This window comes from Coturnix japonica, chromosome 5 (genome assembly GCF_001577835.2).
Source record: "Coturnix japonica isolate 7356 chromosome 5, Coturnix japonica 2.1, whole genome shotgun sequence".
Lineage (NCBI taxonomy): Eukaryota > Metazoa > Chordata > Aves > Galliformes > Phasianidae > Coturnix > Coturnix japonica.
Genome location: NC_029520.1, coordinates 12,131,365 through 12,156,912, shown reverse-complemented (window position 1 = coordinate 12,156,912; position 25,548 = coordinate 12,131,365). Strand labels below are relative to the sequence as shown.

The 25,548-nt window shown below is 42.2% G+C and overlaps 1 protein-coding gene across 12 annotated transcripts in view; it reads left to right on the top strand.

The window, feature by feature from the left end:
• Nucleotides 1–25,548, top strand: part of TEAD1 (TEA domain transcription factor 1) — a 140,486-nt gene that overhangs the window by 48,488 nt on the left and 66,450 nt on the right. For 10 of the 12 annotated variants that reach the window (XM_015863965.2, XM_015863971.2, XM_015863970.2 and 7 more), the window contains exon 2: nucleotides 1,330–1,583. In XM_015863965.2, coding sequence (XP_015719451.1) covers nucleotides 1,436–1,583 — 148 coding nt within the window. In that variant the 5' untranslated portion in view covers nucleotides 1,330–1,435. Of the gene's footprint in view, nucleotides 1–1,329; nucleotides 1,584–12,357; nucleotides 12,377–25,548 lie in introns of those variants that run through there. The other 2 variants (XM_032445236.1, XM_032445237.1) reach the window with 2 other exon arrangements.

Here is a 25,548-nt window from a genome sequence, read left to right as displayed (position 1 = left end):
TTGCTTCTTACCTGTTGGTTTAGGCCTCTCCTTCTTCACCTGGCCTTCTGAGCAGCTTGTAGCCATCAGTAGGCACATTGCAGTCATGGGAATCATCCCACCAGGTTTCAGTGACTGTGACTACATCATGATTTTCCAGTAGCACTGTGGCTTCTAGCTCCTCCTGTTTGTTTCTCAAGCTGCACGCATTGGTGTAGAGGCATTTCAGCTGGGCAGCTGGTCTTGTCACCTTCTTAGAGGATAACTCCTTAATTCCTTTGGTATTTACCTTTAGTCTCCCTGTTGCCCCCCAGCACCACGTCCCTTTAACTTAGCTGTGCTGTCCTGCACCTTGTCTTGGGCAGGCTCTGTCACCCTCCTCACCCTTCAAACCTAGTTTGAAGCGCAGTCACTGAGCTTGGATCTTTCTCCCCTTATGATCCAAGTGGATCCCATCAGCTGCCATCAGGCCAGATGCCAACTAAACTGCCTCGCACTTGGAAAAGCCAAAATTCCTGCAGTGTCAGTAGCCTCTTAGCCATGTATTTATCAGATCGGTTTTCCTGGTCCTCTCAGTGTCCCTTCCTGCCACTGACGGGATAGAGGAAAACACCACTCATACTCTGGCACTGTCCATTAACCACCCTGTTATTTTATGTATGTTTGGGATGTTTTAATGCGTTCAGGGAACTAACTGGATTTTTAAGTGCGTGTACAACAGATGTATGTGTGTTTTAACACTCCCATCCATTTAGTTAGAGTCACCAAACTTCTTTTTTTTTAAATGAAGCTGTGTTATGCCTAGACATGCTGAGCCAGATCTGTTCCTGGTGTTATTTCACTGGTCGGACAAAGAATTGCACCAGAGATGAATTTGGTCTGGTACAGCAACTTTTTTGCCTGGAGCAAATCTTTGTAGCAGAGTTGTATTTCTCTCAAAAAACCTGAAAGGAACGCTGACAGATCTGCAGCTCTGGTGGTGTGAGCAGGTGCAGCGATATTAAATTATTTCTTATTAAATAGGTTCAGCAACTTGAAGTTTGTGATTTTGTTCTGCTATGGTTCTGTGACAGAGACTTCTCGAAACAGGCAGAAAGTGCATCTTGTAATTCCTTTCTCTGGTATTATCGTTTTAGAGATTTTTGTTCTCACATAGTTTCTGTTCTGGTTGTATTACTAATTTGGGTAAGATTGGTTGAGAAGTAGAATCCAATAGTGTTGCACTTCTCATGCTACCTTTATTCCCATTAATTCTCAGCTGCTGTTAGATTAGAATTAAAAGTAACCTGAAATGTTTTCGTGAAGTTCCATGCCCTTAATGCCTTGTGGGCTTCTCTGTTTGTTTTCTAGGTTTATTTCCTTTAAGACTCCAAGCTTAAGCTTGGAGACCCCAGCCATCACCATTGAGCCCAGCAGCTGGAGCGGCAGCGAGAGCCCTGCCGAAGACATTGAAAGAATGAGCGATTCTGCAGATAAGCCTATTGACAACGATGCAGAAGGTGTCTGGAGCCCTGACATAGAGCAGAGCTTTCAGGAGGCTCTAGCTATCTATCCACCGTGTGGGAGGAGGAAAATCATCTTATCAGATGAAGGCAAAATGTATGGTAAGTGGCGCTCGGTTAGCCTTTGGAAATAATTGTCCCCGTACAAGCCATAAAGGCCAGCTTGTTTTTACATGCCGTTCCTGGCTCTGATTTGCCAATTACAGAGTAAATCTTGATGAAATCTGTGAAGTTGAGAGAGCTCCATGGGGCTGATGTATCGCTGGCACTTGGAAGCAATGTTGGTACATAACTGTGTCCTTAATGAATGCTGTAGTTTGCTTAGAATGTTTAAAAGAAGCTTTCAAATGTGTCATTCCTTGAGCACAGAAAACAGTTGAGCATTTTTCATTACTTTTTTAATAAATGGTGCGGAAATAGAAGTGGAGAATACAGTGGCAGGATCACATGGCAGAACACGCAATGTTAAATTGCAAAGTGATCAAGTTCTTGTCATGTTCAGAATCCTCTTGACAGAAGAGGCAAGTTAGGGGTGCTTTTGTGCCTTTCATTACATTCCCCCTCCCTCCCCCCCTTTTCTCAGCACAGACTGCTATAAATCAGATGACGTGCTGACAGCATTCCATAAAGACATGCTCTTGTGAGGGATGCTGACATCTGCACACACTAGCCATAGCAGTGTTGCTCTCGTCCCGCTCATCCAAGCTCTCTTACTCCCAAGTCCTGGCTGCCATTTCTTTTCCATTTTGCAATTTTTTCTCTGCGGGCTACAGAATGTCCCTCCGGTCCCTCGCCCTGCAGCAGCTGCCAATGGTGGCCATGCCCTGGGGGAGCCCAGGGAGAGGTGACCTCGCTCCCTACCTGGCCGTGTGTCCCGAGGCAGGCAGGGGGCCGCTGGCGCAGCCCCGAGCAGATGGTGCTGCAGCTGCCACCAGCTGTGCCCCCCCCCCCCCCCCCCCGCGTGAGGTCATGGAAACAGGGACACTGCTGCTGCCTCCGGCTCTTTGGGGCCGGCAGCGGGACCGGCCCCCCCGGCCTCCCTTTGCAGCTGCCATGTGACCCTGGTGGCCGCACGAAGTGTCGGGTCTGGAAAAAGCGAGTTGTGATGAAGCATCTCAGCTGCCCTTGGCAGAAAGTTGCTGGGCCCTGGTTTCCTGCCTGGGTGTTTGCTTTTTTTTTTTTGTTGCTCCCCCCCACCCCCCCCCTTCCTTTTGTTTTTACTTTTTTTCCTCTCTCTTTTTCCAACTTTCCTTCAGAATAGGGGAATATAATTTCTCTTGTCATCCCCTCAGTAATTTCTGCTTGTTTTGATTGCATTTTGTTGTTACGTTCCTTTGGCAAGGGGATGATTTGCTTAATTAGAAGGTTGTGCTCTTTCTAGGGGGACATAAGCATGTATATACAAACAAGCTTATTGTGTATTTGTGCTCAAAAGATCTACTTAGGCTTGAACAGCCTCATCAGCTCTAATAAGGGCGGCTGCATTTTCTTAAATCAGGATTCACAGCGGTCACCCCTGAAATCTGATATACGGTGTTCTAAAGCATTCTTTGTGACATGGTATAAATTAAAGAAATTAACATATTTCTCTATTCACGTTGACAGTCACTGATTTAATTTAATGGTTCTTTAATACCTAACCTTAACATGTGTTAGATTATATATATATAGGAAACTATTTATGCATATCTAATTGCTGATTACTACTGCTAGCTAATAATACCATAAACATATATGCGTGTCTCATTTCTTTATGCTCATTCTAAATCAAATCATGTTAGCTTTCAATCAGAAAAAGGAAGTGTGTTTATTATGCTGCAAACTTGACTTGGAGCATTGTCCTGGTCAGGAAAAAAAAAAACAAAAAAAAAACGTGTTAGGAAGTGTGGGATCCAGAATTAGTAGAATTTACACGCTGACTTTGCAGTGGATGAACTCATGTTTTCATTCTTCAAGCTGAGTAACTGCTTTGTAGTGCTGGAGGATTTATTGAAACCATGCTAGGTTTCTGAGGACTTTATAATAGAGTCTTATGGCCCTGAGAGCATAATTGTTCTCCAAGGATTTTGAAATCAAAACAGTGTAAGTGTTTTAGATTCTGTGTGGCATAATGAAAATAATTTAATGCCTTTTAGTGGCATACCAAGTTTATTTCACTTACAAGAGAGACGTTGCAATATCTCTAAGCTTCCATAGTGTTGGGGGATATTGTAATATGTCAGTAGTTCATGAACCATGTAAGACAAAAGGTCAAGAGAGCACCGTTTCATTTTCTGACTGAAATTGCCTTTAGATGTAGGCACTAGAACAAATATGATCTTTACGGAGGCAAACACAATGATCACTCTGTGTGGATTAAGTTAAGCAATTGTACTTCTTTTCCTTTGGAGATGAGCAGTGAGTTTGCTCGAAGAAGCATTGTAAGTCTTTGCCTTTGATTTAATGAGAGCTTTGTGACATTCACGTAACCAGAAGCTGGTGTTTCTTTGCCGTTCTTTGTGGCGGCTGGAAGCACGCTGGTGGATGTCCCTCACCTCCCCAGCAGCACGAGTCACCGCAGCTGTCTGCTGCAGCTGTGATCTGGGGCTGGGAAGGAAGGAGAAGGGAAAGGAAGGGAAGGGTGGGAAGGGTGTTTCCTTCCTTCTTTCCTTGCCTGCTGAAAAAGTAACTTAGGGCAGCAGACAGCGATGGGAATGAAAGATTGTCTCAAGGACCATTGGGACCCTATGGCTGGAGAGGGAAGAAAGAGGGGGGAGAGCGTGTTGTGGCACTTTGTTGCTCTGCAGCACCCTTAGGTTGTAAGGACTGAGCCGTGACCCGTGTGAAGCTGTGAGCGTTTTGAGCTGCTGCCTGATGTGCCATCAGCACAAGGGACAAGTGGTAAGGTTTCTGCAGGAAGGTGCTGCCTGCCTTTCCTTTTTCCCCTGCAGTGTACATGTGTGCTCAAGGTGATCTGAAGTTTTGGCTTTGCTGCTAGTACCGTATTGACTAGTAAATGGAAAGGAAAAGGGCGAGGAGGGAATAAATAGAGGAACGCTTTAAGCAGGGTTGGGAAACACATCCATAACTTGATGCTCTTACTCCCTATGGAAGTAGTTAAGCTAAGCTTGATGAAAACTCCTCTCTTAGGCTTATTTTCATTTGTCTTGCAAGATATTGGTAAGGTATTTTTCATTTGTGTTGTGTAAAGAAACAAAAACAAAAACCTGATAAACTGCAAGTTTCATCCACTAGAACGAGGTGGGACACCCTGTGACTTACATCAGAGCAGAATTTGTGTTCTTGCCTATTTACATGTAGTAAAACTAGCCCATTAGAGGGCATTGGCAGTCCTGCATTTGTACTTTGCTCAAATTGTTGGTCTTTGGCTGTTGACAGTTCAGTTACTCGTAGCAATTCCTGTGAACTCACTTGTTGGCAGGGTATTTGCCTGTGCTTGTCTTTGCTCCTGGGAGAGTGCTTTGGAAAAGATGAGAAGAATGAGAGCTGCTGTGAAATGCAGCCATACTTCTATCCCTGTGTAATACTGAAGTCATCGGAGTTACAATGGGAATGGGTTTGGCCACAGGTGCTTTTTCCATACCTAGATGCAGCTTCAGTGCAGCTGTAGGGACAGTGCCAGAGCAGCATACGTTTTCTGTAAGTGCAGTGCCCACAGATGTGCAGCCAGCAGCATTGCTAACTTAGCCTTAAGGTAGCAAAGACAACTTTTACCTTTAAGACAAGGAAGGAGGTTGCTGTCATTTGCATTGGAATATGTTCAGCTGCGTAACAGAACTGCTTAAGAGAGCATTAATGATTACTTAAGAAGGAAGCTCTGTAACATGTTTAGTTGCTTTGCAAAGAGGACTAGGTGCTATTTAACACAAGAAGGTGCATAGCAGCCTTTCAAAACTATTGTATATATTTGTTAGGTCATGGATAAAATCTCTTTGCTTGAATTACCATGATAGTAAAGGAAAAATGATACTTCCTTAAAAATTTCTTTTCAGATGATAAAGACTTCTGTACGATGAGTAATAATAGTAATTTCAAAGCACCTTGTATAAAATTGAATACTGAACTTTGAACTGATGCTTCAGCAAAAGAAATCCAGTTCTAGCTTTATGAAGAAAAGAGTAACGTGTTACAAATTATTTTTACTATTGGCTTTTAATTTTAAAAGTTCCATACAAGTTACTGCTCTATAAAGACATCAGTACCTTATAAAGTTTCCACAGTATTAATTATATTTGAATGCGAATAAGGTATTTGGAATGATGAAATACCAGATGTGGGGTATCAGGTTGCACGTTTATTCATCTGATACTGCAGTGGTTTTATAGCAGTAGGCTCTTTTTGGTTTTCTTTTGGTCTCACAGCAACGTACACAAAATGCACTGAAGATAGGGCTTCTATTATGAAAGTTACTATTTGGGTTTCTTAGATTGTAAACAAGTCTGTCTAGAAACATCCCTGCAATCCTGTGATTGCACACAGTGTTACGTCATCACACAGCGCATGCATGAAGGCAGGCTGCAAGCATGTGCTGAACAACTGACAGTCAGCTAAAGGTGAAGAAAATGAAGGCCTTAAGGTATGGTGTCTGTTTGAAAAGTTACTACTTAAATTACTCAGATTATGAACAAGCCTGCCTATAAGGATTTCTGTAATCCAGTAATGTTCTTGCAACATTATGTTGTGTTTGCAAGAAAGCAGCCTGCTTGTGTGAGATGAGCAGTTGGCACTTCTTCCATTAGAAATGAAGGGTTATGGGGCTTACTTCTTGTCTAGGATTTCTGGAATGTGGGAGAACAAGGTTTAATCTTTCTGTTTGACTTTCAAGAGTAAAACAGCTGAGCTTCAGCAAGATGGAGATTCTTTATTTTTATGGCCCACCACTGCCATTAGTGTGCCCCGGTGGTGCAAGTGGTAGGAATGCTGCGTTGCAACACCGGAGACCCTGGGTTCAAATCCCCCCTGTGGCGCAAGTGGTAGAAGTGCCACTCTGCTACACAGAGGCTCGAATCCTGGGGGGTTGGACTTGATGATCTCTAAGGTCCCTTCCAATCCGCATGAGATTATGATACTATGATATGATGATAAGTGGTTATTCTCATGAGAAGATCTAAGTGGACTGTGCATAAGGGTATCGACTCCTACCTGGGGAGCAGGCGGATGAGAGCAGGCTGTGGGAAGCACTGTGTCTGGGAGCATGAGTAATGTTGTGCAGGGTCATCCGTGGCACTCCTGCTGGCTGTGCTGGTTCAGGAGAAAGATCGTTCCAAAGGAAATTGGAAGTAATACAGGCAAGTTTTGCTGAAGAATTATGCACCCAAAAGAGCAGGACATCCTTTGGAAGTGCTTCCTAGCATTTTGCTTTCTTTGTTCGCTGTACCAAGTACCTTGCCTTCAGTCATCAATTTAAATACGGAATTACAGAAAGTTGTAACTATCCTGCTTGTGGAAGACAACATCAAATAAACTGTATGGATGGTACTCAAGTTTTCTAGTGTTCAGTATGTACCCTTGTACCTAGGAGCTACTAGCAGCATTAGTTCTTGCTTGGAACTAAGTGGAAGCTGGAACGGCGGGTTCAGATCAGGCCTTTAAACACTTAGGAGTCATTAAATGTCTATTCCTATTCAAATGTCTATTCTAAGTGGAGCAAGAGGATGTTTTTCCTTTTTAACATTGTTCTTTTAGTAAAACCCCTGTTCAGATATGACACATGTTAGAATGAGAGCACTGATGTAATGCAGCCTCCCTATAACATCCAGGGCCTGTTCGGGAGAATGACTAGTACAATTTAAACTAGTTCACTTTTCCTCAAGCTCTGATTTCACAAGATAGACTTGTGATCCTGTAGTTGCAGAGGCTTAGTTTTGCAGCCTTAAGAAACAGAGTTTTCCTACTAGGGAGGCAGGTAAAAACAGCCTTCATTAAATTGTTCTAGTGTGCTAGTTGATTGTGTAGTACAGAGAGCTTAAGAAAGTTGGAAATCCTACACGTAAATAGCATAAAAGAAAATGTACTCATTTCTTTGAGCTAATTTCTTACAGAACTGTGATTGCTCCATGCATGACAGAGTAAATATCACCTGTTTCAGACAGCCTGAAGACAGTTTGAACTGGACAAGTGAGAGCCCCAACACACTTACGGTTTCTAATGGTCTGTTAGTTTTGGAATCCTTTTTGTTATACCATTATGAAGTTACGGTAGAAACGTCTCCTCTTTTACCAACTTCAAGTGCCAGCTGAGTTATCTTGCACAATTCTAGCAGGATCCCACTGATCCATATCTCCCATAAAATGCTTAAATGAGGGTGAGAAAGGTGAGCTATATTCCTATCAGACACCACTATTCTGAGCGTCTTTATAGAAACAGAAGATTTAGGAAAATTTAGAAACTGTTATTTTTATACAGAGAGAAACTTGGATAATGCAGAGAGTGCTTTGCTTGGCCAAGTAACAAATGAAAAATGGTTGAAAATTGGCTCCTGCACCACCACCGTGGTGACTTGTACCAGTATCCAAGAGCTGCTGGAATTGGAGACTCCCCACCGGCTGTTCAAGGCAGGCAGAGCTGGGGCCACTGAGATGAGTGGTGAAAGCCAGGCATCCAAACCATGTTAGGAGAGAAACTTCATCCTTGTCTTCTCCTACTCCCCTAGTAGATTTGCACGCTACGGGTGTGATTACAAGTAACATGATGGGGAACAAGAGGCAGTGGAAGCATGTAAAACTTCTTACAGCATCTTTGGTTTTCTGGAGGTGTGCAGTTTCCAAGAGAAGTGGGTTTATGTCCTTCCCTACACCTCACAGGAGGAAGCACGGATAACCGTTGGAGAGTAAAAAGCAGTGGTTGTGACACGAGTCTTACACAATTCCCCAATGGTCATGCTATTCAAAATCAACATGTAACTGTGTCCTACAGGGGATTCCTCACAAATGCATGCAGGATTTTTCTGTGATACCCTTGAGAAACTGTAGTCATACCACTGTATGAATATTTTCCTATCTTACAAACAGTTTAATGTGGGATGCTTGGCCTGGAACATCAGAGAGAAGCACTCCAGTGTCTGGGCTTCCAGATGATTTTAGTCTGACCATATAGTTTAAAGAATTGAACATTAATGGATTAACAGTTTACAGGCTTTTGGTGGAAGAAATGATTTAGCTAATAGAAAAGCTTCCTCTGAAGCTTTTTTTTTCTTGGCTTTTGTTCTAGGCAGACTAAAATTTTTACAGTGGATGATTAAAGCGCATGTTTATGTGAGCAAAAAATGACACAAATTAGGGGAAGGAGAAGAGATATGAGCACAAATATGCTAATACTATGTCCCAAATGCTCTTTTAAATGTAGGGAAGCGGCATGGTTTATTGGATGCACTGTACAAGGGACAACAATGCATCCTGGATACACAAGGAAATTGAAATCCTGAGAGAGCATTGTGCGCCATGGGAGTTGCTGGGGATGTCAGTCAAACACCATTGCAATGTTACCTACGGAGGGCTCAAATAAGCACTGTTAATAGAAACTGTGGTCAACACACACATTCTCTGCTGTGAGAAGTCAGCGTCACTATCGCAACTGCTTAATTACAGCCTTCCTACAACAGCTATCTCCAACTAGGTCAGGCCTCCTGAGGATTTTCCTGGTTATAGGCAAATTTTATGCTTTGACTGAGGTCTCTGGCTCATTCTGGAAGAAATAAAAGCAAAGGCACGATAAATCTTGCATTCACACGATCTGCTAGGATTTAGGAACTTGCCTAAATTTTGTAGTTAGCACAAAATGATGTCTACTTTCGTAGGAGGGCACTAAGCTTGCCAGACATTACCATATGTATAAGCCATCAAAACAGATCTGAAGATCAACCCAATTCTGTGGTTGTCCTTCTCAGAAGAAATAAGGGCCCAGATAGTCAGCAGTGCAATTAGCTCAGGCTGAATGTTGGTTTTCTGCAGTACAGGAAGCAAACTCAAGGTCTGAGAGTTCTGGGGTAGGGGATGGCATGGGATATGCACTAGTGGATGTTACAGAACATATTCCAGTATTCTATGTGAAATTAAGCGAGCTGGATTACAGTAAATTCACATTTCAAGTTTATTTGCCTGAAATTGTTTATATATTAACATCGACTGGTGTTTGGCTGGCATAGAAAAGAAGAGCATTACTTAAACAGAAATTATAGCTTAAATTGTTAGCAGTACTGTGGGTGGTAGAGAGGGCAGACGAAGAAAGCACCTTTAGCCTCTTGGACTCAGCATCTTCAGGAGTTTGGCCCCTGAAGTAGCAGGTCACTATGCTGTCTCAGATACTGGGAAAATGTTCCAATTCTGTTTGGTTGGAGACACCAGACTTACACTTTGTGGATATTGTTGACAATAGATAAGTAGTAAAATAATTTTCTGTAGTAAAAATAGTCTTTCAATTAGTTTAAGGGATGCTAGAGTTACCAGATCACATGAAGGCATTTAATTCTTAGAACAAGAATTGCATTTTCATTCGTTTAGTACTTCCGTAGCCTGTTAGCAATAAACCTTCTAGCACAATTAATGATGAAATAAATGCTAATAGGTACATACATACGTACATACACACGTCTGTGAATAAGTGTATGTGTATATAATCAGTCCCCTTCCACCCCAGTGAAATTTAAAAGACCTCAACAAGGAGGTCTGCTCAGAACTAGCCACCGCCTGGCTGGCAGCCTACCTTCTCTGCTTCGGTGGCTGACTGCATCCCACCGGGTGAGCTCTCTGCAAAGAAATGCTGTGATTCATATTCATAGCAGTTATTAGGTAGGTATGTTGGCATATATTTAGATAGGCGAGGTATGCGGGCATATATTGTATGTTACATGTTTAGAGTGCATGATGTATTTTTAGCTATAGGAGGTCTAATCACCAGAGGCTGTGAAGTGCTGAGGCGAATTACTTGCTGTAAGGGATAGCGTGCGGAGGAGCCACCCGCAGAATTTTCCATCCTGTGAGGCAGTGACAAAAGACTCCTGGGTCTCTGTAATGGGTTTGCCAGGGGAGATGGCAGATGGGGCACTTCAGAAAGCCCTGTGCCCAGCCCTAGTTGGCTCTGGCCTAGGTGGGACTGGGGTGTGCGGTGCTGGTATCAGTGGTGGGGCTCTGGTGTGTGTGGTTAGTAGGCAGGGGGGTGAACCACAGCAGAGATGCATTAGGGCTGGAAATACTGAGCAGAGGGACAAGTGAAGTAAGAATGCAATGAGAAAAGAGTCCTATTAAAAATATGAGACAGGAAGTTTTACAAGCTGCCTTTACTCCAATGAAGAAAAGAGGTATAGAGGGATTAAATAACTTGTCCAATGTCATCAAGAGCTTTATAGCAAAGCAGGGAATTGAGCCCCTCCACCCCACCGCCCCCCCTGCTGCCATCTACGGTTTAATGCTGAAGGGGCCCCTTTCACAGTTTATCCAGTGATCCTAAGGGAGCTTAGGGCCACTGTGGCAAAACCATGTTTCCTGCACCACATCCTGTGCTCTGGGAGAGCTGGCTGCATCTTCTTAAATGTCCAGTCTGCATAATGTGACCACAGGATGCCTTGCACCTCTTGTAAGGGAGTTGGCTAAATGCCATTTTATTATGATTAGGCATTTGTTTAATATAGCAGTGCCTTGAAACCAAACATGAAAAGTCCTCATGGTGCTTGTATAAATAATGGACATCTATAAAGAGCTTAACTTCTATATGGAGAAGAGAGGGGAGGTGGGTGGAAGAGTGAGGCAGTATTTAGCCCAGTGTTGATGCTGCATGAGATGATGTGAAGTGTGGCCCATCCACAGAGTAATATAGGGACTGGTGAAAATAAGATGATTTAATTTTTCATAACATCGTTACTCAAGGAACAGAAAAGTATGTAGCTTATCCAAAGACATAATCTAAGAGGTCTTTACTCTGTGCCAAGCAAAAATTCTGCTATTTAATTACCGATTTAGAAAATATCCTGGGCTCAATTTCCTCCTCAGTTACACTGTTATAAATCTAATGGAGTTGTTAAAGATTTATGGCAGTGTAACTGAAGGCAGAATTGGGTCCCTTATGCTTAAAACTTAGTTTGCCACATAAGTAATAATTTCTGTTTTCTAGGCAAGAGTTTAAGAATCTTGCAGACCTCTGTTTCTGTAAAAGAAATATGAACTACAGCAGTGTGGGTGAGTGATTAATGGTGGAAGGGATGTCTCGGGGCAATCTGAATTGGCTGGTGTGGAAAATCCATGTGCAATTCAGATTTAGGATCTGTTTGCAAATGCCTCATAATTTAAAATGTCAAAGGAAAAAAAAAGACCAAACTTTAGGCCTTCGTGTGGTAAATTAATGTGATGCTTGTTCAGCGTGCAGCAAGCTTTGCTTAAGTAATAGCCTCATATGAGGTGTGAACTCATCTCCTTCCCCTTGATAGGGACTTAACTTCAAAACTGATTGTGACCCTTGAAATCCTAGACGCATTTAAATCTTTAAAAAAAATAATCTCTCTCTTGATTTTAAATAAGTTAATTATTTAAAGCTTTAAAAAGGGAAAAAAAAGAAAAAAAAAAAAAGTTGCTTTCTTTATTCAGGTTTTAAGAAGTCTTGTGTTAGCATAGATGTGTCTGTTGGTTGGTTGGCACGTGAGTTGTGCCCTGTACAGAGGTGCCTGGTCTGCACAACTGTTGCAGATCTTCTGTGTTTCACTAATGGGCAATGGGCAATGAGGAAAAAAAGCGCACACTTACAAGCTGTGGATGTTATAAGGCAATGCCTCAGGTCAGAACTGCGCTGATGTCACAAGGCAATGCCTCAAGTCGGAACTGTGTTGATGTCACAAGGCAATGCCTCAAGTCGGAACTGTGTTGAGCCCCACTACTGGGGACTCCTGGTAGGAGCAGCCAAGGCAATAGGTACGTGGGGCTGGGTGGCTCTCTGTGGCCTGCTGGCAGGGATTGGTGGTTCCACCTGAACGTGGGCTCACTTGGGCTTCTGGAGCCTCACAGAGCAGCTCTGCAAGCTGGAGCTATGCTGGATAAGGCTTTGTGTTACCTCTGATAATGTGACAGTGCATTATAGAAATTGTGTAGAGTCAGAATACACAATATCCCAACATGTAAGCCCTGCAAAATATCATAGACCAACATCTCCTCGGGGTAGCTCGTTCAAACAGAAACGTGGTACTAATGCCCAAGGCCTCTGTCGGGGAACTGGGAAAGGAATCTGAGATTTAATTTTTCTGAGTGTTGTATGCTAACCTTTTGTAAGATGTAAGGCAGAATAATAGGTTAGGTACGTTATATATTCTTAAAAGTGATTTTTCAATGGCATTTTTATTGGCTGTGAAAGCAGTAACTCTGGGTAAACATAAATCATTTCAGTGTTTAGTGCAGTCCTGGCTCTATGCGCTGATTAATGATACCTGTGGCTCCTAAATATGCATCTTGTTTGTTTTTAAAATACTGATCGGTCATTAATTACCTGAAAATTAGTTCAAATTTAACCGAATAAACCACCCCGTTGTCATTTCTGGAGGTATTTTGCAACCTAAGCAAAGGCTCAGGTATTCCAGATATGATAGATGTGCAGATTGCATAAGACATTATGCATTGCTCACTCTAAGATACAGAGTCCTGTCTGCCCTTAAACCCTTTGTTCTCTTGGCTGAATGCAGTTAATTAGCAACCGTCTCCATAGCAACTGCTTCATAGTCCAAAAACATTGTCTCGTTTTTGCAGTTTAGCTTATCACACTGTTTACCTGAAGGGCTTTTCACTGCGTTGAGTCTCATTTGAGTTGGCTGCATGCCTGCTCACGGAAGTGAATTGTCAAGATAGAAAAACACCATGGCAGTAAGATGCTGAACAGGGCCCTGTGTGTGAAAGCAAAAGCATTTAAAAAGTTCTGTGGAAACAAAAAGTTGAAGTTTGCAATGATTTACGTCCAGTTTTATAGCATGTGACTTCTCAGCAATACGGTGCCTTTTAAAACAGAGAGCTGTGCTTCTGGGTCTCCTTTCCAGCAGATTGCTGCTCCCTGCCTGTTCCCACTCTGGCCTTGGAGGCACAGCCCTTTCTGCAGCCCTGGCCTCTCCCTGGGCCATCTCAGAGCACTCCAGCTCACACTGAAGGGATGCTGCTGCAGCTGTTCAACTGTGCTGGGTGCTGCGGGGCCTATTTGTCTCCCTTTGCAGTGACTGTTTGAAGGGAAACCCACCAGTGTTGATTCCATAGAATAAATTAATTATGGAAGGAAGTAGAAGATCTATCATGGTAACACAAACCTCAATACTCTGATCTGACAATAGTGTCTGGCCTAAAGGCGGTATGCTCATGGTGAGGGAGGCCACGTGAAAAGTGCCAGCATTTTCCTGTTTGATGGACATTTTGCTCATTCATACTTGTTTAGTTTGCTTTTTGTTTGTTTGTTTTTATTTCGTGTGTTACAATGTGTTGGAAGCAGTCTTTCCAGAGATTTGAGGTGTTTGGTGCTCTTTCAGGACTAAAAGCAGAATGGGTGCAAACGCTGCCGGTGTGGCTGGTATACTGTTATTCCTATAGAGTGGCTGGTTGATAGAGGGTTATTCTCTATTCGTGTTAATGTCTCGCTCATACTATTCCAGTCACTATCATTATTAGCAGTATTTGAATTATAGCAGTGCTGGAAGTCTGCAGCAGGATAAAGGCTCCATTGTTGTAGGTCTTGTGCACACAAGACGAGATGATCTCTGTTCCAGCTGTTTACAGTCTGTTTTAAGACCAGTAGCATAAGTGGGCTTATCACATGAATAGCAGAAAGGGAAAGAAAATGCTCAAAATGATAGGAAATCCATGGTTACATGGAATAACTGTTAGTTGGGTTTCTTTCAGATACCCGACGTTTGTTTCTTTTCTGCCTATAGTAGAAAGAAAATTTAATGCCCTTCTATTCCCCAGCAGGTTGATTGGTCATGTTCACAGGTCTCAGGCAAGCTCATCTTGGATGAACGCAGCAGAATGTCTGAACTGTCAGGGTGTTTTCCAACTCTTAAAAAGGTGTTCAGTGTTGTCAGCACCTTTGAATCTACAGCTCGGCTCTCCTGAAGCCAGACCTGCTCTGTATCTGTCCAGAAATGGAAAACTCAGAGCGCCTGCTAGAACTTGACACTGTTTAATCAGCTTAAAGTAGATCTTGACAGATGGCAACCCAGTGGGAAGGACCTCCCTTTTTGAAAATGTGGGCCGCATCCTCAGCTTGTGTAAACTGGAATTGTTCTGCTGAAATTGATGTCCATAAGTTGTCAATTGGGTTCAGGTACAGAGATGAGATCAATCTGTTTCTAAAGTGACTATATCCTTTACAGTCTTGTTTTTGTTGACATGAAATCCAGATGAAAGTTTGGCTTGCTTTCCCAGAGCTGCAATAAGTCTGAAGAGCTTACAGCAGTGAAACCTACTGTAAATTGTTTGTTTCAAGTCACTCAGATATGAAAGTAAAGCATCAATAATTCATTCTAGTGAGAGCCAAAGCTATAAAGTTGTGTAAAATCATCTATTACATGGTAACCTTATAAAGAGATCTTTGATTGAAAGTTGTGAGCTCACCTAAATCTTTTCCAGGCAAATTTCTTGCTCACATGAAAGCTCCCATATGTTTAAAAGCTGCTGCATTCTTACATTTTAATGTTTCCCATTAATTGCTTGTTTTTAATTGGAAACGTGAAAACAAAACCTGAAAAACAAAACTGACTGCTCACTTATCCCACTGCATGGTATCAAACTGACAGATTCATTAAACCTGTAAGAAAATGAGAATTGGAAGTGAATTGAACTTGCTAGAAGCAAAGCAGTGTTTACAATCTGCTTTCAGACTGGCTTTTCTGTACCTGCTATTTTTTCTTTGAATTAAGCCATCCTTGTAATTTAAGAAGATACTGCATGTTAACCCCATGCTATAGCACACTGCAAGGCTTTGAAGTTCAGTGACTGCAGGCTGTGTATTAAGTGCAGAAACAAAGCAGTAAGCAAGAAAGCTAACATTAAATACAGAAATAAGAATGATTTGAGTTGTTGCTACAGGTTGCTGAAGTTGGGCTATGCAAACAGTTGTGAAGACAGATTTATAGGGCAGGTGCTGAGCTATGGGGGACAGCATGTCTGTTCCCACCTGCTGGGGGTACACAGTAGGCCCAGCTAAAGTTGAGTAGGTATAGGAGACTGGGAGGCAAATGGTATCTGGTGATGTGGAGTGACCAGCAGTTGCTGCCTGAGGCCAGAACATACTTCGGTCTGCTGACATTGAGCGGTTGGTTGCCTTGTTAGTTTTGATTTGTCATTTGTTTGGCAATTTTGTATAATCTCATGATATGTCCCAGATCTTTCCAGCTCTGTAAATCATGCAATCTGTGACCACCGTGATGCTGCTGCCTGCTGTACCATTGCTGCCAGGACCCCACCATAGTCTCACCAGGCACCCCTGTCTCAGCAGCTGGGGGGATGTCGCTTCCCCAGCTCTTATCCCTGATACTGTGTAGGACCAAGGGGCAATTCAGGACACCCCTTTCCTCAGCTGCTTGCATCAGAAATCTGTGGGTGTAGAGTCCAGTTCTGTGCTTCCAGCAGGCAAAAATAACCCAGGTTTCTTTATTGTCAAGGAAGACTCATATGTTCCTCAATAATGAACTTGCAAGCCTTAGTAAATGCTTCCAGAGTGCTCTTCAGTGGCTGGAGGACTTTGCTTGTTTGGAAACTATCCATTAAAAATAGCCTATTCTTCTTATGTATCCTGCAAATTAAGGAAGGTATGGAGAGGACCAGTGGGAGTTGGCTCGCGTGTAAGCCTGGAGAGAGACACGTGACATTTTTGTGAAAAGAGTAATATGACAGGTTGGCCTATGGTATGCCTCTTATCAAAACACCTAAATTACCTGAAAATTCACTGCTGAATGAGTAGATTTGCAATACAGTATGTAATTCCAGGTCTCATTATTTTTACAGCACTGGACTTTATAACATGCAGTGTGAAATACTCTGCAATTGTCAAATTGCTTGTGCGAATTGTAAGTTGTGCTGGACAATCAAATGAATTGATGGACTGGCTATCACAGGCAAAAGTTGATTTCTAAGCTTGTGTAGATTAAACTGTAAAAGATAACCCAAGGTCAGAAAAATAAAGCCAAACAAGAGCTTGCTTGGAAGAAAATTGTCTGGCAGGTTCATAAGAAGAATGATGCTAAAATGCAAAGTAAAATTCTCCAGACAAAAATGTTATAGCAGGTTACATGTTAAATGCCAGGATCACCAATGCATCTTGACCGGAGTTTCTTCGGCACCGATGAGGTGAGATTCTGGCCTGAAAACCAACTCCTCTGGGAAATTGCATCATGAAGATTTTGGACTACAGCCTCTGCAGTTGGGAGAGTGCTGACGAGGATATTTTGCATGTATTCTTACTGTTTTGTTCTGGGACATCACAAGGCAGGATTTCACGCTGGACAGAAACTTGGCAGCATGAGTCTTCTATTTCACTTCTTGAATGTAGAAGACCACTCTCAGGCAGAACTATGTGGCCATGGCAGGTTGAACTGAGGCCGCAGTTTATTTTTCCTGGCATTCCCTACAAATAGGGGTTATATGTATAAGGGTCCTGCACGCATGAGAAACCCTACTCATGGCTGCTGCTCTGCCGGAGGTCCTTGTGGGCAGCTGGGCACACGCGTGGATTCACGTGAATGCCCCTGGAGAGCCCATATGAAATCAGTAACTTGTTGTAAATGTAGACTCAAATGCGTTTCTTGACAAAAGAATAACTGCTTAATATGCAAGTTAAAAATTCTGTTCAGGGCTCTGATATGCTTTAAATGTTAAGCTGCTGTGTCTGATAAATGGGAGTGTGTGCGTGTATGCGTCTGACCACTTTGTGTGTGTTTTAACATAATGGGTTTTATTAGGAACTCTGGGAGAAATCGTCAAGGAAGAGGCATGTGACCACTCAGTTTATTTTACAGCACTGCCCTCTTCTTTGATAATCTAAGATACCAAGGGCTGTGGTGTTCACACAGAAGACTTTTCCCTTTTTTGAGTGACACTAATCCTGTTCAGGTCCTGGGGCACCCATGGCATCAGGGAGGGCCCGTCTGTTCCCTATAAGGAGTAAAGGCCTGGGGAGATCTCAGAAATTGGGGTGAATTTGGCTTATGTTTCTTTGCTGTAAGTAGAAAAGAGAGTGAAATGGTCACGAGAGAAATGTAAAGCATTTGGAGCTGAAGTGATGGAAATGTGGCATTGCAGGTTCTTGACTCTAGGTAGGTACAAAGCAAGCAGAAAGATGCCCATTACTATTTAAAGCTCATGGTAATATATCCTTTGCTGAGGAGAGTAGAAAGCTTAAGAGTGTACCATCGAAGCCCATTCAACTGAATCATCCTCCAAATACAAGGAACAGAGGAGGTGTAAGGACTCAATGCTGCAGCCCATGCTCAGGCAAGAAGTCCTGCTCAGGTGGGCTGACAGGAACAAGAGGATTTTTTCTTGTCTCAGTAATGGAAAGCAAGTGACTTTATTAGAGCTGAAACGTTTGTTTAAAGATAATAGGTTTATATAATTGCTTTGTCACACAGATTGTTTTTTTAAATCCCTCCACGGTAGTTCCTATAATTATGGCTCTGAAGTTCGATGAAGTTATTTCTGAATAGCTGTTCCCAAAGAAAATAAGTCTTTTGCTGCTAGTGATGTTGGCGAGGTAGTGTTCTATCACTTTGCACATTTTTATTAAGCAGTGGATGAAAGGCAGCATAATTTGAAAGCCCTGTCATATCTTTGATAAATGCTTTCTAACATTGCCGTGTTTTGCCCAGTTATGACAGAACCCATTACAATGACATATATTTCAGCTGTCGTCGCTTTAGATCTGTATACACTGCAGGAGAAAAAGTGTTTCCTTTGCTCAAGGAAAGACCTGCTCTGCAGGAGGGAAAGCCCCATCGGTGTAGGCTTGGGTGGGCCCCAAACAACAGACCCCAATGGGATTTCTTTGGTATGTTTGTGGGTCTAGTTTTGATTTGGTTGTTGTTGTCAGGTTCCTTTTTGTTGTACAGCTGTAGGAGGAAATTAGGCCTGCTGGCCCTACCAATCGGACCTGCTGCAATGTATTTATTCATTAACTTGCTCATTTTTCAACTAGCACTTAGATTTGAAAGAGAGGGTGCTATAGGTTTCTTGCTGCTCAGTTTAAAGCTTTTTTTATGAGCCATTTCCACAGCTTTTCTACCAAGGAAAATCCATGTACCAGGTCATGGACAAGCTGTAGAATCTGTCTGAACTTAAATACCGACATTATTTGAAAGTCTGCTGCCAGCTATAAGAGCCTTTGCTTTTTGTCTACTTTCACGTAAAAGTAACAACGACTACTTTATTTTCATCTCACCACTAATTTTAAGTTTCTTAATAATATTTGTTGGTCAGTTTTGGCAGAACACAGAGGAAAGCCCTGTTTTTTTTTTCCCCCTGAACAGTCATTTCTTGAGGTAGAGAGCTTTTGGCACGAGGAGAAACTAGATCAGATATACTCCAGAAGGACTTGTATATAAAACTAGAGCAAATTTGAAGCACAGTTCTTACTATAAAAACCAAACAAACTGGAGTTGATGAATGAAATTGGCTGGTTAAAAATTTAAATTGATTTTGTCCCTTGAATTATACATAAAAAAATACCATGTGAAATGCCATTGTGACAGGAATTGACAGTGAATTCAGCTCTGGATCAGACTTCACATCATTTGAAGTAAAACAGAGATATTACTCTGAGTGATTTTGCATTTTAAGGATTGTTTAATGGTTACAATGAAGCCTTGTCTTTAGGGTTTTATGCTGTAGCTGTTTCTTACCCACGCCTTGTAGTTATTAAGTACAGACAAGCTGCTGTTTGTTGAAATGACATAATGTATATCAGTGTGTGTCAGTGAAAAACATCAAAAATAGGCATTTCTTCTGTATAATACATTGACTGCGTGAAATCTGGAACAGTTTCTCCTTCATCTTTGGATGTTTCATGAGCAGTGCATATGTCGTGAACAGATTTCTTTAGGTACCTGTGGGCTGTCATTTCTAGCTTCTGACAGATCTTCATTTTTAGAGAAGTGGAACTCCCCCATTTGTGTTCTGCCATATGCTTTCACTTTATTCTAAGCTTTTCATGTTTAGCACACTCATTTCATCCTATTGATCAGCAAAACAACTTGGAATGACCACCTCTTTTTTTTTTTTTAAACTAAAAATGCGTATATTTTGCATTTCAGTATCAAACAATTTTGCTTGCTGCGTGGTGTTTGGTTTCAGACACCTTTTACAAGTCTGTAATGAAAGGCTTAAAGCAGTGCTGGAACTTCATTTGGGGTAGTTAGGTGGGATTTTTTTAAATGTAAGGGCTGGAAGATCAGCTCTAAGCACTTAGGCGTGCATCCTGCTTGTGGTGTGACTGCCAAACATCAAGACCCAGTAAAAATAAATATATGGAAGTTCAGTGGTTCTAGTACTCAGATTAGAAATGGATGGTACAATAGCAGATCTTTGAGCCTGAGCTTTGGGCCCAAGCAGCTTGTGGCCACGTAATTTTGGTCTGAATGACTTAATTTGAAGGCAAAATCCACATCTTTTTCTCCTGAGGAAGGGAGAGACCATGTGGGATCTACCCAGTAATAATGCAAGGAAAACCATATGCCCACGTGAAATAACACCATGGGATGCTTCTTGCCCTTGGGCAGCAAGTCCTTACCCGTGGAAAAGAGACAGATGCTCGCGTTGTGTAAATTGGTGTGATTTTCATTGGCAGGCATGAGTGCATACCCATTTATACCACACGAGGATGTGAGATCCTTTTTCCTCAAGCTCCTTCTAGCTGTATTTCTTGACATATACTTAGATATCATCTAAGTGCCGACACTGTCTAAGGCTGTATTGAATATCAAAAGGCTTCTCCATCTCAGATGGCAGCTGGGAGACTGGAAGAGAGTAGTGTGAAAGTGTCCTTAGGCTGTTGCAAGCTGTGTGTGCGTTAGCAATCCATACGTGCAGAACAAATACTTCTGACCTTTTTTTTTTGTGCTAACTTCTTGTAATTATGAAAGCTCAGTGACTCATGAAGTTTAGCACTATGTTTAGCTGACATTCGAAAACTGAATTATAGATCACCAAGCAAAAGAACTGATCCGAGGAAAATCTTGTTTCCACATATATATCTAAGGTAGCAACAATATGCAAAAAAAATCCTAACCGCAGCCTGTCTGTGATTATTTATTTTTGTGGCAGTGGCATTAAAACCAGCTCAGTAAACTGGGCTGAAAGAAAGAAATTCACAGACATTACTTAAAAATGCCAGTTCTCAGGATGCCAATGTTGTGTGTTCCTATGAAGCTGATGAAAGGAGCCCATGCACTGGAGCTGGTCCTTGCAGTTGCCTATCTGCAGGTTCTGTTTGAAATGTTTCTGTGTACTCATCTCACCATTTTCAATACAATGTTGCCATGGAAGTGAGGCCTTAATTTTAACTCCATGATTTTTGCATCAGATTAGCTATCAGTATCTAATTATAAGGGCCTCTGCGCTACTTTACTGCATAAGACACTCCTAATAGGAATGGTTACTCTGACAGATTGTCATTAATCTGTCAATAATGAGATTTTTCCATTTTATGCTTAGATGTAAGCTCTTTGGGCAAAGGATCATCTCTTTGCTGTCTTTATACAGTGCTTAACACAGTGGGGTTTAGGTCCACGATGGGGCCTCCACCCCCCTGTCATATGTACTGCTCATAAATTGGGTTTTGGGTTGAGTGAGATGAGAGGAATTGATCACACGAGGAAAAAAGTTCCTTAAAACCCAGGCAAACAAGCTGAAATGTTGTCATTTCTTCCCTTTGAGCAGACTGAGCTTTTCTCTTTATGGTGGTTAGCTGGTGCAGAGGGCATGGCAGGGTCTTGTGCATTGTACTGTGGCTACTGTGGGAAGCATGGATGCTGCTGAGCCAGCCCTGACAACTGCCAGGGCAGCAGTGGGTGACTCCTTGCTCCCACCTGCCAGCCAGGTTCATAGTGTTCAAGCAGGTCTCTGGCTGGCAGGCAGGGAAGGGGATCGCTCTGCACCAGGCGTAGCTGTTGTGGCCGTGTTGCGATGGGTTGCTGTTTGAGAAGAGCTTAACAGCTCAGTAGAGACAAAAAACAAAACAAAACACAAAAGCAAAACCAAACCAACCAAACAGCAGTTGGGCTAATTTGCAATCACAGCAAAAGATGTATTTTCTTTAAATTACTGAAAGATTAAAAGCGTTGATAATGGAAGAAATCTTACCTGTGGCACTTTCGGTTAGCTGAGAAAAGCTCAGCCTGCGATTAAGCTGCGGAGAGGGAGGAGAGCACAGATTGCATTTCAAAGGAAAATTCAAGCAACACATTTGCAACTATTAATGTGTGTGTGATTGTTAAAATAATGATATTTATTATGGTCTAGCCTAGGGAGAACCAGTCAAAATGGGAGCCTTGTTCTGGAGGCTGTAGATGATCATGCACAGTAGGTGGTCCCTGGCCCGAGGAGCCTGCAGACTGGATAGCCATAGCTGGAGTGGGTGATGCACCAGCTCGGCTAAGGAGGGGATGATGGCAAGAAACCTGGCTGGTTTGGCTCTGGTTTGCAAGGCCCTGGGTAATACCTGTTGCCCTTTTCACCTTCCAGCATAAGCCATAGTTATGTGATGGCTTCTGTTTGATCCTGATTTAAAGACAGGCAAGCATGCACATGTGAAGAATCAAGAGACTTTTTTTTCTGCTGATGTAGGTTTTCATGGTCATGGTGGAGGGCTGTTGTGACTCACATTGCAGTTGCCACTCGTTTAGTTCCTCATTTTGTCTTAAGAACAGAAGGATTTTACTCCCACTTACACAGATATAAACATTACCTGTGATTCAAAGCAGCAGTTGTTTACTTGCTGCTCAAATGTTTTTAGTCGTGTTCTGCCTATTTTAATAGGTCTGTTCTGCTTGGACAGTTGTGTCTATGACTGCTCACTGTAGTAGGGAGTTACAGATTTCATTGGAGAGTGATGCCAGTTTTCTAGGAAGTGTACCATTTTGAAAAGCAGCTGGGCAAAACCAAACCAACCTGGTACTAGAGCAGTCTCACCTGTGCCCATGTCCATGCCTGCCATTACGTGGAACTGGTTTTCATGTTGTCTTAGAAAATGAGATTTCTAAGTGTGCATTTGCCACTGCCTTATTATACTCCTTCTTCAGACCATGTTTATCAGTTGTAGGGGCTTTTTTTTGGCTGGATAGTTACAGCTTAATCCAATGGGGTCTGGTTTGGTTGGACAGGGGTGAGGTTTCTCCCTCTTCTCTCCCCACAGCCCTTTCCCCATCCTGTGGACTGTGTGGAGCTGTCTGTGCTAACCTGAAAACCAATACAGTCTTAGGTCTTAGGTTGTATTTATAAGCAGGGAGCTGTGGAGGCTCAGGAATTCCTGTCCTTCATCTTCACCTGCAGAGGGACACGTCTGTGCTGGCTGTAGCATTGCACAGGAGAAATGAAGGGGTTTTTCCACCCTCACCACCTGATGAAGAGGGGAATAAAACCAGCCCTGTAGTTTCTGCCTTTTCCCTCACACTGTGATTGCTCTGCAGAAAGCAGAGGCCCCCTTACCTGTTCTATCCTCTCTGAGCTACAATTCAGCTAGCTCTAATTATTAAAAAATAAACAACCCCGAAATTGTTTAAGAGCTTTTTGTCCCATAAGTGGCAATGAAATAGCCACTGAACACCACCAAAATAGTCTCTTCTATGTCTGCCTATCCTGGCAGCAGCCAGAGATCATCATTAGTGGGTCACTGACATGGATCCCTTAATGTAAGTGTTACATTACATTAACAAGCAAGTCAACAATAATATTAGCAATAAATGAGAAATTAAATTCCTAGTCATTCATCCCTCTGGGTTTCCCAGTGTGTCTCTTGTGTGTGTGTGTTTTTGGGTTTTTTTTTTGTTTTTTGTTTTGATCCTAAGCATTTTGAAGCAAGAAGTGTCTTTATTTTGTGTCTTGTGGCGTGATCCCAACCCATTAAAATGGATGACACTACTGCTGTTTACTTCAGTTAGCAATTACTGTAGAAAGAGCACATGGTGTGATTCAGCAATTAATCATAACCATACACGCTAATTTTAAAGAGAGGGGGATGAAAGCAAACTTTCCTGCTGAACTGATTATAATTCAGATTGTTTTTCCCCACAGTTTTTTTTTGTTTTGTTTTGTTTTGTTTTTTGAGCAAAAATCAGATAATTTGCATTAAATTAATCCAGAAAAGTAGAAGTATTGCAGTATAGGTAGTAAGGGAGTCACCACTGCTAAGCAGCAATAAAAGACTGTGTTTTGTACACACTGCGAACATACTGTGAGTGTATAACTAGGGTTTCTGGCTGCTAGTTTAAACAGAAGATGTGGCTACACCCTAAAATGACAAGGCAGCCAAGGTAGTTGGGTTGTTTTGCCTGGATTTTCTGTTGATATGTATATAGTGGAGCACTGTTTTGTTTGTATTTTTCTGATTACAGCAGTAGATTACTACCAGTATGCTCTGGAAAATTGCTTATAGGACTCTCCTGATCAGAAATCACTGATTATGGGATATTATCTGTAGTGCTTTTAAGGTTAAGACTATTAAAGATCCAACTGAAACCACCACCTCACTCCTTTCAGGACTAATGCTCTGAGTAAACCTGTCTTGTTCCAGAAAGGTTAATCTTTGCTTCACTTTTTCTTGGTTTCTGTCTTGCCAAACCTATTCACTGAGTTGCACTGGTGGCCTGAGCATTTCTAGTTTTACTGCCTCTCCATCCAGACTGTATTTGCAGTACATTGTAGGCACAGCTGGTACAGATTGCATATAATCAATTATGGAACATTAAGTTCCATACAAAATACAGCAAATACAACACAGCAAAAAAAGGGGAACCTTGATGCTGAGCGCTCTCAAAGTATATCCGTATAATTAAACACTCATTAGACCCTGTGTTAGAACCATGGGGGCTGAACCAGGTGCAGGCTGGGTGCTCCACCTTTAGGACTTGCTCCCTGTGAGCAGCCAGGTTGTGTTTTCCTGCTCAGTGTACGTCTAGGAGTTTGCAAGGATGGTTCAGTTTGCCAGTCCCCAAAGACAATTCTGATGGTGGCATTTAGTTAATTGTCATTTAGGATGACTACTTCATTACTGCATGTATCTGTCTTGCCGTTAATTTGCAATACCAACCCCGTTTGTGGCTTGATGGATGTCAGCACACACTCAGAAACTCAAGAATACCACCTGCAGTGGTGTTGCCACATGGCTCCTTAGGAAAGGCTTGGTAGTGTCCTTCCCCTCCTACAGTGCTCTAGAATAGGACTAAGGGCTGTTCAGGCATGGCTGAGCACCTTGACCCGTTTTCTTGTCTTGTGCTTCTGAGGTAGATGGAACAATACATCTCCTCAGCAGCATTTGTGGTGTGAAGTTGGCTCGGTGTAGGAATTTGTTTTAATTACCACTCAGTCAATAGAACTGGATCCACATTACAAAATGGGACTGCAAAATGAAATCTAGGTTGTTAATGAACCCAAGTCACATGTAAACTGATGTATTTTGATTAATGGTTGAAAATGTGGGTCCTTCCTCAGGATTGTGACACTGAAGCATGTGAGATGAGAGGGAAAATACTTAAGTGGAAAGTAAGAGCTTGTAACTATGTTGGAAGAAATGAACTTTTTATGGGGAGCATAAACTGTCAATTCTTCAGGTTAGAAACTGGCAATAAAATGGGGCAAGTTATTCTGTCATGTTTTTGAACCTTACCTGGAACATCTAAAACACACCTAACAGAAGCAGTATTAAACTAGGCGAACTTACTGTGGCAAAATAGGAGTACTCAGGGACTCGTGACACCAAATACTGAAATGTTCCTTCATGTCGGAACTGGGAGGATGTTGCTTGAATTGTTTTCTCTGAGTATAAACTTCTCCTTGTGGCTTTGTTAGATTTACCAACAAGTCTAACATTATAAATATTTATCATCTTTAGATATGAAAATTTTAAGTAT